Source organism: Aethalodelphis obliquidens, unplaced genomic scaffold (assembly GCF_003676395.1).
Source record: "Aethalodelphis obliquidens isolate GAN/ISIS:26980383/991018 unplaced genomic scaffold, ASM367639v1 scaffold19, whole genome shotgun sequence".
Lineage (NCBI taxonomy): Eukaryota > Metazoa > Chordata > Mammalia > Artiodactyla > Delphinidae > Aethalodelphis > Aethalodelphis obliquidens.
In genome coordinates, this window is record NW_020837963.1 from 6,330,991 (window position 1) to 6,346,766 (window position 15,776).

Genomic DNA, 15,776 nt, shown 5'->3' on the forward strand with positions numbered 1-15,776 from the left:
TCAACTGTCCCAGGAACTGTAAGGGCTGCAGAGAAGAGCAAGTCATGGACCCTGCCCAACAGAGCTATTAGGAGGATAACATGAAACCAGTATATGAAACCTTCCAACTAGTAGAGATTTTATGTGTTACAAGAATTTAAAGGAGGGTGAATTCATGGGAGTGCTGGCATGGACAGAGAGAAATGGGAATTTATCCAAGCTTTAAGACTATGTAGTGGTGTTTGGTTCCAGGAATGCTCCAAAGGGCTGTGTCAGAGCAATTCTGGAAGGTTGAGCTTGACTTTCGAGCACTCTGAGTTACATGGCTCTCCTGGGAGACTCAGAGATTCCAGGGAGAACCCAGTTGCTTCGGGTGATCTGCTGGATCTGAGAACACTGGGGCCAGCTATGCATGTCTACCCTGAAGAAGACATGTCCAGGAATCTTCTGGGCTGTCCAAGGTTGGGTCACTGTTCACAGGCTGCAGGGTAAATGCAATCACTGACTTCTCCCCCTCCATTCGCCATGAAACCTTTCCATACTAGACAGAGAGGGGATGGGTAGTCTTCTCCGAATAAATAACTTAGGATTGTGAAATTATCCGTAAGTCTATTTTGAAGAGTGAGACCAAGAAAACAAAACATAACAAAGACACAAAGAATTTCCATCAAAAAAAAGAAAGAATTTCCATCAAAATGATGAAGGCAAATGGTGAGCCTAAGAAATTTACTTAAAATATATCATTAAAGGCAACTCACAGAACTGTAGAACATGTTTGCAAATCATATTTCTGAAAAGGGGTTAATATCCAGAATATATAAAGAAATCCTACAACTCAAAAAAAAAGTAAATAACTTGATTTAAAAATGGTCAAAGAACTTAAAACATTTCTCCAAGAAGATATATGAATGGCCAAGAAGCATATGAAAAGACCATCATAAATCATTAGAGAAATGCATATCAAAACCACGAGATACCACCTCATACCTATTGGGATGTCCACTATCAAAAAAACAGAAAACAACAAGTGTTGGCAAGGACGTGGAGAAACTGGAACCCCTGGGCACTACTGGTAAAAAGGTAAATTGGTGCAGCTACTATAAAAAACAACATGGATGTTCCTCAAATAATTAAAAATAGAATTACTATATGATCCAGCAATCCTACTTCTGGTTATATATCCAAGAAGTCTAAAAGAAGAGATATTTGCACACCCTTCCTTGGTCATTGCAGCATTTTCACAATAGCCAAGAGGCAGAAGCAGCCCAAATGCCCATCAATGGATAGATAAATAAAATGTGGTACATGCATAAAATGCAGTATTATTCACCTTTAAAAAAAAAGGAAATCCTGTCACATGCTACAACATGGTTGAATCTTGAGGACGTTATGCTAAGTGAAATAAGATGGTCCCAGAAGATAGATACTATGATTCCATTTACACGAAGTCTGTGGAAGTATCAAAATCATAGAGACAAGGGCCTCCCTGGTGGCGCAGTGGTTAAGAGTCCGCCTGCCAATGCAGGGGACACGGGTTCACACCCTGGTCCGGGAAGATCCCACATGCCGTGAAGCGGCTGGGCCCGTGAGCCATGGCCGCTGAGCCTGCGCGTCCAGAGCCTGTGCTCTGCAAAGGGCGATGCCACAACAGTGAGAAGCCCGCGTACCGCAAAAAAAAAAAAAAAAAAAAAAAATCATAGAGACAGAACGTAGAATGGTGGTTGCCAGGGGCTGGGTGAGGGAAGATGGGAGTTGTTTAATGTATAGAGTTTCAGTTTTCCAAGATGAAAAAGTTCTAGAGATCTATTGCACATCAATGTGAATATACTTAACATTACTGCACTGTATACGTAAAAACGGTTAAGATGGTAAATTTTATATTGTGTGTTTTTTTTTAACTACAATTTAAAAATACTTTTTAAATCATTAAAAAGCACTGAGTAGAGCTGGATGCAAATTTAAAGTTAGGAAATACCATAAGAGACACAGAAAGTAACACAAGAACTGAGGAAGATATAAAATCCCAGCAAACCCCATTTCCTGCTCCTGGGGCCCAAACGTCCCTCAGCATCCTCTCCCTCACCATTCCTCGGCATTAGGCATGAATCTATCCCTGCCTTGCTCCCAAAGTCCCCTAGGCCAACTGTCCTCTTCAAGAATGAGCTGGCCATAGCCAAAGCCTCCTGCTATCTTGGCATTTTGAAGGCTCAGGTCAAAGACAAATAAATGTGTATTCTTCCCAAATTGGAACCATTTATTTCTCATTGCCTCGAGGAGGAGAGAGGAATAAAGGGTTACGATTGTAATTAACCAAGCCTGTAGAGGCAAATGCTGGTTAATGCAACACGAGAAGGAAACCCCAGCCAAAAGCTGCCTGGCTCTCTCCTATTAATTTCCATCCCCTGCCTGGTAAGAAATACCCTGCAGGCAGCTTCACAGATCCTTAGTTAAGGAACAGAGCTTGGCTTGGGTTGGCTAAATTGCCCTGGGTGTTGCTTGCTCTGCACTTTTTGGAGCTGGGGCAGGGGAGCGAGATGTAGGGAAGCCGTGCTTCTACCAGGACACTGGGTATCTGGAACTGTTCAGGAGAGCCTGAGAGCAGGGCCTATGAGCAGGGGGCTCACCACAGCTGCGGTGCAGGCAGCTGTGGCCCAAGCAGTTTACGTAGGCTCTCACAGCCTTTTCTACCATCTGAACTAACTACCCTTCAGAAGATCATGATAAGGGGAGGTATGTATGTATGATGCTGGCTCACACACTGCTTGCTTATGTCTACAGAAGTGACTGTTTATTCACTCTAGCTGCTGATTCTATAGTGACATATTAAACATTTATACAAAAATCTGGAGTGGCTCATTTATACTACGAAACTCCTTCCAGCTGTCTCTAGAATGAGCCTGACTGGTGACCCAGTAACACTCTAGCTAGGTGCTACAGTTTATCTACGGACAGTCATCCCAGCTGAAGGAATCAGCACCTGCTTGCAGGGGAGGGGGCAGCAATCCCGCTCTCATTTGCTTGTTGCACATTCCCAACCTAATTCAGAGAGGAAGATAACTCCTTCTTCCTTTCCTCTTAATCAGTGGGCTTTAATGTATTCAGAAACCTAGCCCCACCCTCCTTCCCGCTCTCTGCAGCTGCCACACGCTCTCTTTTGCTCACAGGTGACAAGGAGGAGTAAGAACATTAAAAACATTAGGTCATCCCAAGGGCACCTTCTATGTGCATCAAGGTGTCCCCACATCTAGGGCTGAGAAACAACGAGCGAGACATTGGGATAGATGGTCTCCTCCCTCTCCAGAGTTTGGTGGTCAGGGATTTGGGTAGGAAACTCAAAATATTTAAAAAATGCTGGAGTTTTCAGATGCCATGGAAGAATCACTTCCCATAGTCATATTGTTTGTAAATAAAGCCTAGAAACAGGAATTAGTTTGAAATGAGAGGAGGTCATTAGACAGGGTCACAGAGGTAGAGTATCAAGCTTTCAAGTAACTGAAAACAAAAGATTTAGTGGGTTTCTGAAAGGTATCTTTTCTGAAGGTTTCTGAAAGATAGCTGGAAGGTGTCTGAAGCCCACAGGAAACAAGGCAGAAGAACACCATGATTGGGAAAGGGAGATGACAATGTAAATCCCAGTTTCCACCAAATGTTGCCACTTTCTCCCGGATTAAGAAATAGTGTCATTAACCTGATGGATCAGAAAGAGTACTTCCAGATTCAAGTCACCTGCTTTCCTGTGAAGTTTTTGGTTTTGGTCTCCTAAGCGTTCATTACATACCTTCTTACCAGAAAAGAAAGAGAATGACTTCTCAGCAGACCAGAACAGTTGAGGAGCAGGTGTATGTACCTTCAGGGTGGTCTGTAAGTGCTTTTACTTGGCCACAAACGGCCCAGTTAGACAGCAGCTGGTTCACGCTGAGCCCACGTTATCTAACTTGCCATCCTGAACTCTGCCCACAGCATGTGAAGCCGGCACTGACTGGGCAGACGGAGGAGGAACCGTGCATGGCATTTCTCTCTCCCCAGGAGGAGGTGAATCGCTTTCTAAGTATGACCGCTTTATGACAAGGTTTGAAAAAGTAAATTAGCTTCTGAGAAGGAACAAGGATTAAAAAAAAAGAGAAAACAGCATAGCGCACCTGGAAGGAAGCAGAAGGGGAGGAGACTCCCCGAGAGTGCTTGTCTAGGGCCCCAGGTTGCACAGCCCCCCTGCGATGGGACCTGTCCTCGCTGAAAAGCTGTCAGATGTTCTCAAAGGAACCCACGGCCACACGGGGAGGAAGGAGACACACAGGTCAGGCGCTGGCACCAGAAATAGGAGATGGAGTCCTACGGATCCCCATCCACCCACGGACAAGTGCACCGTCACACCAAAGACAAGTCTTCCCTGTGATCTATTTCTCCCCTTTGGGCGGGCACAGGATCTTAGAGCAAATAAACTCAATTATAAAAATTAAATGGCAAATATGAACACAAAATCCCAGCTTGCAGGGGCTCAGCTAACATCTCCAGGCTCAGCAGCACCAGCAGCCCAACCCACAGAGGCCTTCCTCTTGCTGGGGATCCCTTAGAAGGGAGGAGCTACCTATTTAAGCTCAAGGCACTGCTAAGACAGTATGTACCTGTAACAGAACTAAGGCATGATACTGTACGTATCAGCAGCACTGCAGTCATACTACTTTTACGTGCCATTAACAATGGGAGACCTTCAATGTGGCGGAGGAGTAAGAAGTGGAGATCACCTTCCTCCCCACAAATACATCAGAAACACATCTACACGTGGAACAACTCCTACAGAACACCTACTGAACGCTGGCAGAAGACCTCAGACCTCCCAAAAGGCAAGAAACTCCCCACGTACCTGGGTGGGGCAAAAGAAAAAAGGAAAAACAGAGACAAAAGAATAGGGACGGGACCTGCACCAGTGGGAGGGAGCCGTGAAGGAGGAAAAGTTTCCACACACTAGGAAGCCCCTTCACTGGTGGAGACGGGGTGGCGGAGGGGAAGCTTCGGAGCCACGGAGGAGAACACAGCAACAGGGGTGCAGAGGGCAAAGCGGAGAGATTCCCTCACAGAGGATGAGTGCCGACCAGCACTCACCAGCCCGAGGGGCTTGTCTGCTCACCCGCCGGAGCGGGCGGGGCTGCAAGCTGAGGCTTGGCTTCGGTCGGTCGGTCGGAGCGCAGGGAGAGGACTGGGGTTGGCAGCATGAACACAGACTGCAGGGGGTTAGTGCGCCACAGCTAGCAGGGAGGGAGTCCGGGAAAAAGTCTGGAGCTGCCAAAGAGGCAAGAGACCATTGTTTTGGGGTGTGCAAGGAGACGGGATTCCTGCTCTGTGTGCCCACAGAAGGCAGGGAACCGTCTAAGTGAGCTCCAGAGACAGGCGTGAGCCACGGCTATCAGCTCAGACTCCAGAGACGGACATGAACTGCTAACGCTGCTGCTGCTGCTGCAACTAAGAAGCCTGTGTGCAAGCACAGGTCACTACCCATACCGGCCGCCGGGAGCCTGTGCAGCCTGCCACTGGCAGGGTCCCATGATCCAGGTACAACATCCCTGGGAGAACACACTGCACGCCTCAGGCTGTTGCGATGTTAAGGTGGCCTCAGTTGCCGCAGGCGTGGCCCACATTCCAGTTGTGACTACCATACCCCGCCCTGTCCCCAGCCTGAGTGAGCAAGAGAGTCCTAATGAGCTGCTGCTTTAACCTCCTCCTGTCTGGGTGGGAAACAGACACCTGAGGGCAACCTACACGCAGAGGACAGACCCAAACCAAAGCTGAACCCCAGGAGCTGTGTGAACAAAGAAGAGAAAGGGAAATTTCTCTATTCACCCTAATGAGTAGCAGATTAAATCCCACAATCAACTTGATAAACCCAGCATCTGTGGAATACCTGAATAGACAATGAATGTTCCCAAAGTTCAGGTGGTGGACTTTGGGAGCAACTGTAGACTTGGGGTTTGCTTTCTGCGTCTGATTTGTTTCTGGTGTTACGTTTATCTTAGTTTAGTTTTTAGTGCTTGCTATCATTGGTGGATTTGTTTACTGACTGGGCTGCTCTCTTTCTTTTTTCTAAATTTTTATTTTCTTACTATTTACAAAAATTTTTTTCCCTTTTTTTTCTTTTTGTGAGTGTGTATGTGTATGTTCCTTTATGTGATTTTGTCTGTTTAGTTTTGCTTTTACCATTTGGTTTTGGGTAGTATCTGTTCGTTCTTTTTTCTTCTTCTTCTTCCTTTTCTTCCAAGCCGTGTGGCTGGCAGGGTCTTCGTGCTCTGGTCGCGTGTCAGGTCTGAGCTTCCAAGGTGGGAGAGACGAGTCCAGGACAATGGACCACCAGAGAACTACCGGCCCCAAGTAATATCAATTGGCGAGAGCTCTCCCAGAGATCTCCACCTGAACACTAAGACCCAGCTCCACCCAACGCTCAGCAAGCTCCAGTGCTGGACACCCCATGCCATACAACTAGCAAGACAGGAACACACCCCACCCCTTAGCAGTCATGCTGCCTAGAGTCATACTAAGTTCACAGACACCCCAAAACACACCACCAGACACAGCCCTGCCCACCCGAAGGACAAGATCCAGGTCCACCCACCAGAACAAAGGCACCAGTCCCTCCACCAGGAAGTCTACACAACCCACTGAACCAACCTCACCCACTGTTGGCAGACACCAAACATAACAGGAACTATGAACCTTCAGACTGTGAAAAGGAGACCCCAAACACAGTAAGTTAAACAAAATGAGAAGACAGAGAAATATGCAGCAGATGAAGGAACAAGGGAAAAACCCACAAGACCAAACAAATGAAGAGGAAATCGGCAGTCTACCTGAAAAAGAATTCAGAGTAATGATAGTAAAGATGATCCAAAATCTTGGAAATAGAACGGAGAAAATACAAAAAAGGTTTAACAAGGACCTAGAAGAACTAAAGAGCAAACAAACAATGATGAACAACACAAAAAATGGAATTAAAAATACTGTAGAAGGAATCAATAGAAGAATAACTGAGGTAGAATAATGGATAAGTGACCTGGAAGATAAAATAGTGGAAATAACAGCCACAGAGCAGAATAAAGAGAAAAGAATGAAAAGAATTGAGGACAGTCTCAAGAGACCTCTGGGACAACATTAAAGAATTTGAATTATAGGGGTCCCAGAAGAAGAAGAGAAAAAGAAAGTGTCTGAGAAAATATTTGAAGAGATTATAGTCAAAAGCTTCCCCAACATGGGAAAGGAAACAGTCAATCAAGACCAGGAAGTGCAGAGAGTCCCATACAGGATAAATCCAAGGAGAAACACACTAAGATCCATATTAATCAAACTATCAAAAATTAATTACAAAGAAAAAATATTAAAAGCAGCAAGGGAAAAGCAACAAATAACATACAAGGGAATCCCCATAAGTTTAACAGCTGACATTTAGCAGAAACTCAGAAAGACAGAAGGGAGTGGCAGGACATATTTAAAGTGATGAAAGAGAAAAACCTATAACCAAGTAAAGACCCACAAAAAAAGCCCCCAAACAATTAAGAAAATGGTAACAGGAACATACATATCAATAATTACCTTGAATGTAAATGGATTAAATGCTCCAACCACAAGACACAGACTGGCTGAATGGATACAAAAACAAGACCCATATATATGCTGTCTAGAAGATACCCATTTCAGACCTAGGGACACATACGGACTGAAAGTGAGGGGGTGGAAAAAGATATTCCACGCAAATGGAAATCAAAAGAAAGCTGGAGTAGCAATACTCATATCAGACAAAACAGACTTGAAAACAAAGACTATTACAAGAGACAAAGAAGGACACTACATAATGATCAAGGGATCAATCCAAGAAGAAGATATAACAATTGTAAATATTTATGCACCCAACACAGGAGCACCTCAATACATAAGGCAAATGCTAACAGGCATAAAAGGGGAAATAGACATTAACACAATAAGAGTAGGGGACTTTAACACGCCACCTTCACCAATGGACAGATCCTCCAAAATGAAAATAAATGAGGAAACACAAGCTTTAAATGACATATTACACCAGGTGGACTTAACTGATATTTATAGGAAATTCCATCCAAAAACAACAGAATCCACTTTCTTCTCAAGTGCTCATGGAACATTCTCCAGGACAGATCATATCTTGGGTCATATATCAAGCCTTGGTAAATTTAAGAAAATTGAAATCGTATCAAGCATCTTTTCTGACCACAATGCTATGAGACTAGGTATCAATTACAGGAAAAAAACTGTAAAATATACAAACACATGGAGGTTAAACAATACACCACTAAATAACCAAGAGATCACTGAAGAAATCACAGAGGAAATCAAAAAATACCTAGAGACAAATGACAATGAAAACATGATGACCTAAAACCAATGGGATGCAGCAAAAGCAGCTCTAAGAGGGACGTTTATAGTAATACAATCCTACTTCAAGAAACAAGAAAAATCTCAAATAAACAACCTAACCTTACACCTAAAGCAATTAGAGAAAGAAGAACAAAAAACCCCAAAGTTAGCAGAAGGAAAGAAATCATAAAGATCAGATCAGAAATAAATGAAAAAGAAATGAAGGAAACAATAGCAACAATCAATGAAAGTAAAAGCTGGTTCTTTGAGAAGATAAACGAAATTGATAAAACATTAGCCAGACTCATCAAGAAAAAAAGGGAGAAGACTCAAATCAACAGAATTAGAAGGCTTCCCTGGTGGTGCAGTGGTTAAGAATCCGCCTGCCAATGCAGGGGACACGGATTCAAGCCCTGGTCTGGGAAGATCCCAACCCATATGCTGCAGAGCAACTAAGCCCATGCACCACAACTACTGAGCCTGCGCTCTACAGCCCACCAGCCACAACTACTGAAGTCCATGCGCCACAACTACTGAAGCCCACACGTCCTAGAGCCTGTGCTCCACAACAGAGAGGCCACTGCAGTGAGAGGACCACGCACCACAACAAAGAGTATCCCCCACTCACCGCAACTAGAGAAAGCCTGCGTGAAGCAACGAAGACCCAATACAGCCAAAGTAAATAAATCAAAAAAAGAAAGTTTATAAAAACTAAAAATATTTTAAAAAAAGAATTAGAAATGAAAAAGGAGAAGTAACAACTGACACTGCAGAAATACAAAGGATCAGGAGAGACTGCTACAAACAATCATATACCAATAAAATGGACAACCTGGAAAAAGTAAACAATTTCTTAGAAAAGTACAACCTTCAAAGACTGAATCAGGAAGAAACAGAAAATATGAACAAACCAATCACAAGCATTGAAATTGAAAATGTGATTGAACAACTCCCAAGAAACAAAAGCCCAGGACCAGATGGCTTCACAGGTGAATTCTACCAAACATTTAGAAAAGGGCTAACACCTACCCTTCTCAAACTCTTCCAAAATATAGCAGAGGGAGGAACACTCCCAAACTCATTCTACAAGGCCACCATCACCTTGATACCAAAACCAGACAAAGATGTCACAAAGAAAGAAAACTACAGGCCAATATCACTGATGAACACAGATGCAAAAATTCTCAACAAAATACTAGCAAGCAGAATCCAACAGCACATTAAAAGGATCACACACCATGATGAAGTGGGGTTTATCCCAGGAATGCAAGGATTCTTCAATATATGCAAATCAATCAATGGGATACACCATATTAACAAACTGAAGGATATAAACCATTTGATAATCTCAACAGACGCAGAAAAAGCTTTTGACAAAATTCAACACCCATTTATGATAAAACTCTCCAGAACGTGGGCATAGAGGGAACCTACCTCAACCTAATAAAGGCCATATATGACAAATATCACAGCCAACATTGTTCTCAATGGTGAAAAACTGAAACCATTTTCTCTAAGATCAGGAACAAGACAAGGTTGCCCACTCTCACCACTATTATTCAAAATAGTTTTGGAAGTTTTAGCCACAGCAGTCAGAGAAGAAAAAGAAATAAAAGGAATCCAAATTGAAAAAGAAGTAAAACTGTCACTGTTTGCAGATGACATGATACTAGACATAGAGAGTCATAAGGATGCTACCAGAAAACAACTAGAGCTATTCAATGAATTTGGTAAAGTAGCAGGATACAAAATTAATGCACAGAAATCTCTGGCATTCCTGTACACTAACGATGAAAAACCTGATAGAGAAATTAAGGAAACAATCCCATTTACCACTGCAACAAAAAGAATAAAATACCTAAGAATGAAACCTACGTAAGGAGACAAAAGCCCTGTATGCAGAAAACTATAAGACAATGATGAAAGAAATTAAAGGCAATACAAACAGATGGAGAGATATACCATGTTCTTGGATTGGAAGAATCAACATTGTGAAAATGACTATACTACCCAAAGCAACCTACAGATTCAACGCAAGCCCTATCAAACTACCAATGGCATCTTTCACAGAACTAGAACAAAAAATTTTACAATTTGTATGGAAACACAAAAGACCCCAAATAGCCAAAGCAATCTTGTGAAGAAAAATGGAGCTGGAGGAATCCTGACTTCAGACTATACTACAAAGCTACAGTAATCAAGACAGTATGGTACTGGCATAGAAACAGAAATATAGATCAATGGAACAGGATAGAAAGCCCAGAGATAAACCCATGCACATACGGTCACCTTATTTTTGATAAAGGAGGCAAGAATATACAATGGAGAAAAGACAGCCTCTTCAATAAGTGGTGCTGGGAAAACTGGACAGCTACATGGAAAAGAATGAAATTAGAACACTCCCTAACACTATATACAAAAATAAACTCAAAATGGATTAAAGACCTAAATATAAGGCCAGACACTATAAAACTGTTAGAGGAAAACATAGGCAGAACACTCTGTGACATAAATCACAGCAAGATCCTTTTTGACCCACCTCCTAGAGAAATGGAAATAACAAAAATAAACAAATGGGACCTAATGAAAGTTAAAAGCTTTTGCACAGCAAACGAAAACATAAACAAGACGAAAAGACAACCCTCAGAATGGGAGAAAATATTTGCAAATGAAGCAACTGACAGAGGATTAATCTCCAAAATTTACAAGCAGCTCATGCAGCTCAATAACAAAAAAACAAACAACCCAATCCAAAAATGGGCAGGAGACCTAAATAGATATTTCTCCAAAGAAGATATACAGATTGCCAACAAATACATGAAAGGATGCTCAACGTCACTAATCATTAGAGAAATGCAAATCAAAACCTCAATGAGGTATCACCTCACACTGGTCAGAATGGCCATCATCAAAGAATCTAAAGACAATAAATGCTGGAGAGGGTGTGGAGAAAAGGGAACACTCTTGCACTGTTGGTGGGAATGTGAATTGATACAGGCGCTATGGAGAACAGTATGGAGGTTCCTTAAAAAACTAAAAATAGAATTACCATATGACCCAGCAATCCCACTACGGGGCGTATACCCTGAGAAAACTGTGATTCAAAAAGAAACATGTACCACAATGTTCATTGCAGCACTATTTACAACAGCCAGGAGATGGAAGCAACCTGAGTATCCATTGACAGACAAACGGATAAAGAAGATGTGGCACATATATACAATGGAATATTACTCAGCCATAAAAAGAAACAAAATTGAGTTATTTGTAGTGAGGTGGATCGACGCAGAGTCTGTCATACTGAGTGAAGTAAGTCAGAAAGAGAAAAACAAATACCGTATGCTAACACATATATATGGAATCGAAAAAAACAAATGGTTCTGATGAACCTAGGGGCAGGGTAGTAATAAAGACACAGATGTAGAGAATGGACTTAAGGACACGGGGAGGGGGAAGGAGAAGCTGGGACGAAGTGAGAGTAGCATCGACATATATACACTACCAAATGTAAAATAGATAGCTAGTGGGAAGCAGCCGCATAGCACAGGGAGATCAACTCGGGGCTTTGTGTCCACCTAGAGGGGTGGGATAGGGAGGGTGGGAGGGAGGGAGACGCAAGAGAGAAGAGATATGGGGATACAGGTATGCATAGAGCTGATTCACTTTGTTATACAGCAGAAACTAACACAATGTTGTAAAGCAATTATACTCCAATAAAGATGTTAAAAAACAAGAACAGTGAGTCTCCACATTAATCTTCCCACACCGAAAACTCAGTAAAAATAGAAACTTGCCCAAGTAGATTAAGGGAACCAGGTCAGATGCTGCATCCTGACTTTCTCTAGCTCTTACATCAGAATGTGACACTAAAGGTCAGTTTTTTTGAAACCCAATTACCTGAAAATACTCATGGCAGAGGAATGAATGACACAGAATTAATTACTGACAGCTCGGTAGTATGTTTCCAGGGTGCACAGACTGTTCTATGTTGCTCTCCCCAGAGCAACTGGAAGGGCTGAGTCAAAAAGCAGGCACTCAATGGAGCAGAAGAGAAGTGGCATGTCCACAGTCACTCGGCTAGAACCCTGGAGAGCCCGGGGAGGATGCATTCTCCTGCCTCCCCCCCAGGTCATCCTCCACTGTGCTCCGCATCACCTAGGAGGTGGCTTTTTTCCTACCATCTGGATTGTGCTCCTGTCCCAAAGGGTCTCCCCCCAGCCCGTGTTCTACTCTCTCCTTGAAAGATCGATTTCAAGCCTCACCTTCCACGTGAAGCTTTTCCTGACTGTGCCAACAAGCGTGCACTCTTCTGCCTTGAAACTCGTACAGCACCAAGTGTCCAAACCCTCAAACCGACCCTGTTACAATTTCTTCTGTTGTCTCTTGTATTATGTAGCTCGTGCATGTGACTTAACTCTTCAGCATGTTCTGGAAGCCTCTGTGATGCCAGAAATCAAGTTTACTGCCACAGCATGTGACATGATTTGATTCAAAGCCCAGTGATGAACAAGCGCATCAGAGATGGAGCTGAGCCTATCTTTGCACGGGAAAGCGGCCGCTTCTAGAGGAGGTTTTCCTTTACTACAGCCTCAACATAAGGCGAGCACCAGCTTGTCAGCCCACTGAGCAGTCGTTTCTACCAGAGTGTCGTGGCTGTTACAACTCTGCACTTCTAAGCATCCAAAGTTCTATTTTAAGACAGAAACCATGACCTCTGTGATACAAAGATCCAGGAGGATTTCATCTATTATTAGCTTAAAGAGGGCAGGACATTGATCATAAAAGAAGTGCAGGTAAGGTTTCAGCCCAGTGCATATAATTTCAAGCAATTCTAGAAGGACCTGGAATGCACCTAAGAGAGACTTGTGGCTCAAAACTTCCTTTCAAGCTGTAGAAACTAAAGAATAGAAGGGCTGTGATCTGTAGAGGTCATTCAGCTAGCGGGGGACAGCAATGAGTCAGAAAGCCAGTCTCCTAGTGCCTAGTGAAGTACACTCTCTACATGCCAGGTTGCCTCTCCCTGTAAGTTACACTGTCATGAGTAACTGTCTTTTCCACTAGGCTAGAATTCTAAAATGCAGAGAAACTTCAGGAATGACCACACACAGTATCAGTCTGTATCGCAGCCCTGGGCACAGTTACGGTATTAAAACAATCACCTTGATTGGTAACATCGTGAATGAGGTCGGATGATAGTTTTAAATAAAACATAACTGAAGTAGAAAACCTGAATTTAAGTTCACAGAAACCTCCAGTCTGATGTTGAACAAGACACTGCCATCTCTGGGCCTCAGTTTCCCACAAGGACAAAGGGGTGTCTGTGGGGTTTCTCAGTGGGGGAGCTACTGGTGTTTGATAGGGTCCATTCTTCCTCGGGACTGTCCTCTGTATTGTAGGACACCTAGCATCTCTGGCCTTGGGCCACCAAGTGCCGGCAGAGACCCAGCCAAAAATGCTCCCTTCCCCCATATTTCACACTCCCCTGGTTGAGAACCACCAGGAAGGTCTCCAAGGTCCCCGCTGGCTCTAAAATGCCAGCAGGAAGACACCAGTGATCGGCAGCAGGAGGTACCGTCCTACCCGTAGATGTCCAGGACCCCGATGAAGGAGTGCTGCTTGAGCGAGGTGTGCAGGGCCTTGTTGACATGCTCCACGATCCAGCCAAACAGCTGGGCGTAGATGTGCTTGGCCAGGGCGTTGCGCGCGTTGACCACCTGCTGCAGGGACATGGTCTTGACGTAGGTCTCCGAGGTGGTGACCAGCTTGCGATGGCACAGCCAATGCTCCATCTGACTGTGCTCCACCCCCAGCAGCTGGCAGAAGTTGCTCAGGTGTTCATCCTTGGGCTGGAAGAGACATGGGAGAAGGGTTCAGGAGGGGCGTGGAGGACAGCCCACCACCATGCTCTAGGGAGGGAAGGAACCCAACTCTAGGCCCCCCAGAACCCCATTTCATCCCTAGCCACTGCCCCAGCCATCTCATGCACTCTCACACCACTAGGTGACAATAGGGGCCCAAAGAGTGTTGCTCAAACTGATAATACCTGCTCATGAACACATCAGCAGCAGGGCTTTCAAAAACAACTCTCCACTTTCCCGGTCCCCTCCTCCCCTGCCAGGGCCTGAAGGGTAACTGGAGGAGAGGGCTCCGGAGTGAAGGGTGCAGGATGAGAACTGATAACTTAGGAACAGATAATCTGTTAAGAATAAGGAGCCAGCGGCAAAATCCCAGTGAACGTAGCTTCCAGCTGCAGAGTTCCACATGCAGCGCTCAATCCACAGCCCCGGAAAGGTCCTCGCTTTTGAGTGTTACCTTGGGCTCGCACGCGGTCTAGAGCAGTGCGCTCGGGACGAGCCCTGAGCTGACCCCCTTGGACGATGACAGCACACTGACATCACACCGTCCTAAGCTTCCAAGCAGATTTGCTTTCATCTTAGCCCCGGTCATACTAAACACATAACGGAACTTATTTACATTCTTTAAGCACTTGCCACTTGGAAAGAAAGCGAATCTAGGTGGAGAGCTAGGACAAATGGCAAAAAATAAGGAACAGATTTTGACTTGGGAAGATCACTTGGAACACTGTAACTGATATTCATGTTTAGAGCTGGGAAAAACTAGGGGTGCCTCCAGCGTAAGTCCCTTCACCTACAGGTAAGAAACTGAGCCCCAGAGAAGTATAAGAACGCACCCAGGTAGCCAGCTGCATTTCATCTTGACCTTCAATTACCCAAAGTACCAATCACATCACCTTGCCCTTGAGTCCCTGATAACCAAGTCACCCACAGAGTTTTATTTCCCAAGTGTGTAGGTGTCCTGGGTCCCCCTTGCTGCCCATTCACAACACCCCACAGAAAACCTGCTTTTCCTCTAGAGGTTCTTCTAGCCCATTATTCATTCCCTCATCTAAATCCCCCAGGGGAAGTTGATAACCCAGCCATGAGCCTGCTGGAGAGCTTAATAACTCCGAGGCTGAAAGGGAATCCTTTAGAATGTCATGTGCCACCTCCTAATGGCCCTGAATTGCTTGTGGGAATCATTTTCTGATGACGCTGCCACTGCGTAAATGCAGGCTTCTTCAATGAAAATTAACACAGATAACTGTGCCATTTCCCCAGCCCATTTTTTCTCCCTCCTACAGATACTTAAAATCCATCTACCCAAATACACACAATTACAAAATAATAAAATGTCAGAGTAGGAAAGAACCTCCAAAAGTCATTAAGGCCAGTTTTTCCAGAGTAGGTTTGTGGAGTTGGAGTAATAGTTACAAAGGCCATTAACTGACTTTACTCAACAAAAGTGGGGGGGGGGGGGCGACGGGAGAGGGACAGTAGGTTGAATGTGGTGGAACCGGCTTGTTAACGTACTCTGTAAACACACACACACACACACACACACACACACACACACACACACACACA

General features: G+C 44.2%; 1 protein-coding gene across 4 annotated transcripts in view; it reads right to left on the reverse strand.

The window, feature by feature from the left end:
• MYO5B (myosin VB) overlaps positions 1-15,776 on the reverse strand; it is a 385,273-nt gene that overhangs the window by 127,947 nt on the left and 241,550 nt on the right. For all 4 annotated transcript variants that reach the window (XM_027118483.1, XM_027118480.1, XM_027118481.1 and 1 more), the window contains one exon: positions 13,933-14,198. In XM_027118483.1, the coding sequence (XP_026974284.1) occupies positions 13,933-14,198 (266 nt within the window). The remainder of the gene's footprint in view (positions 1-13,932; positions 14,199-15,776) is intronic.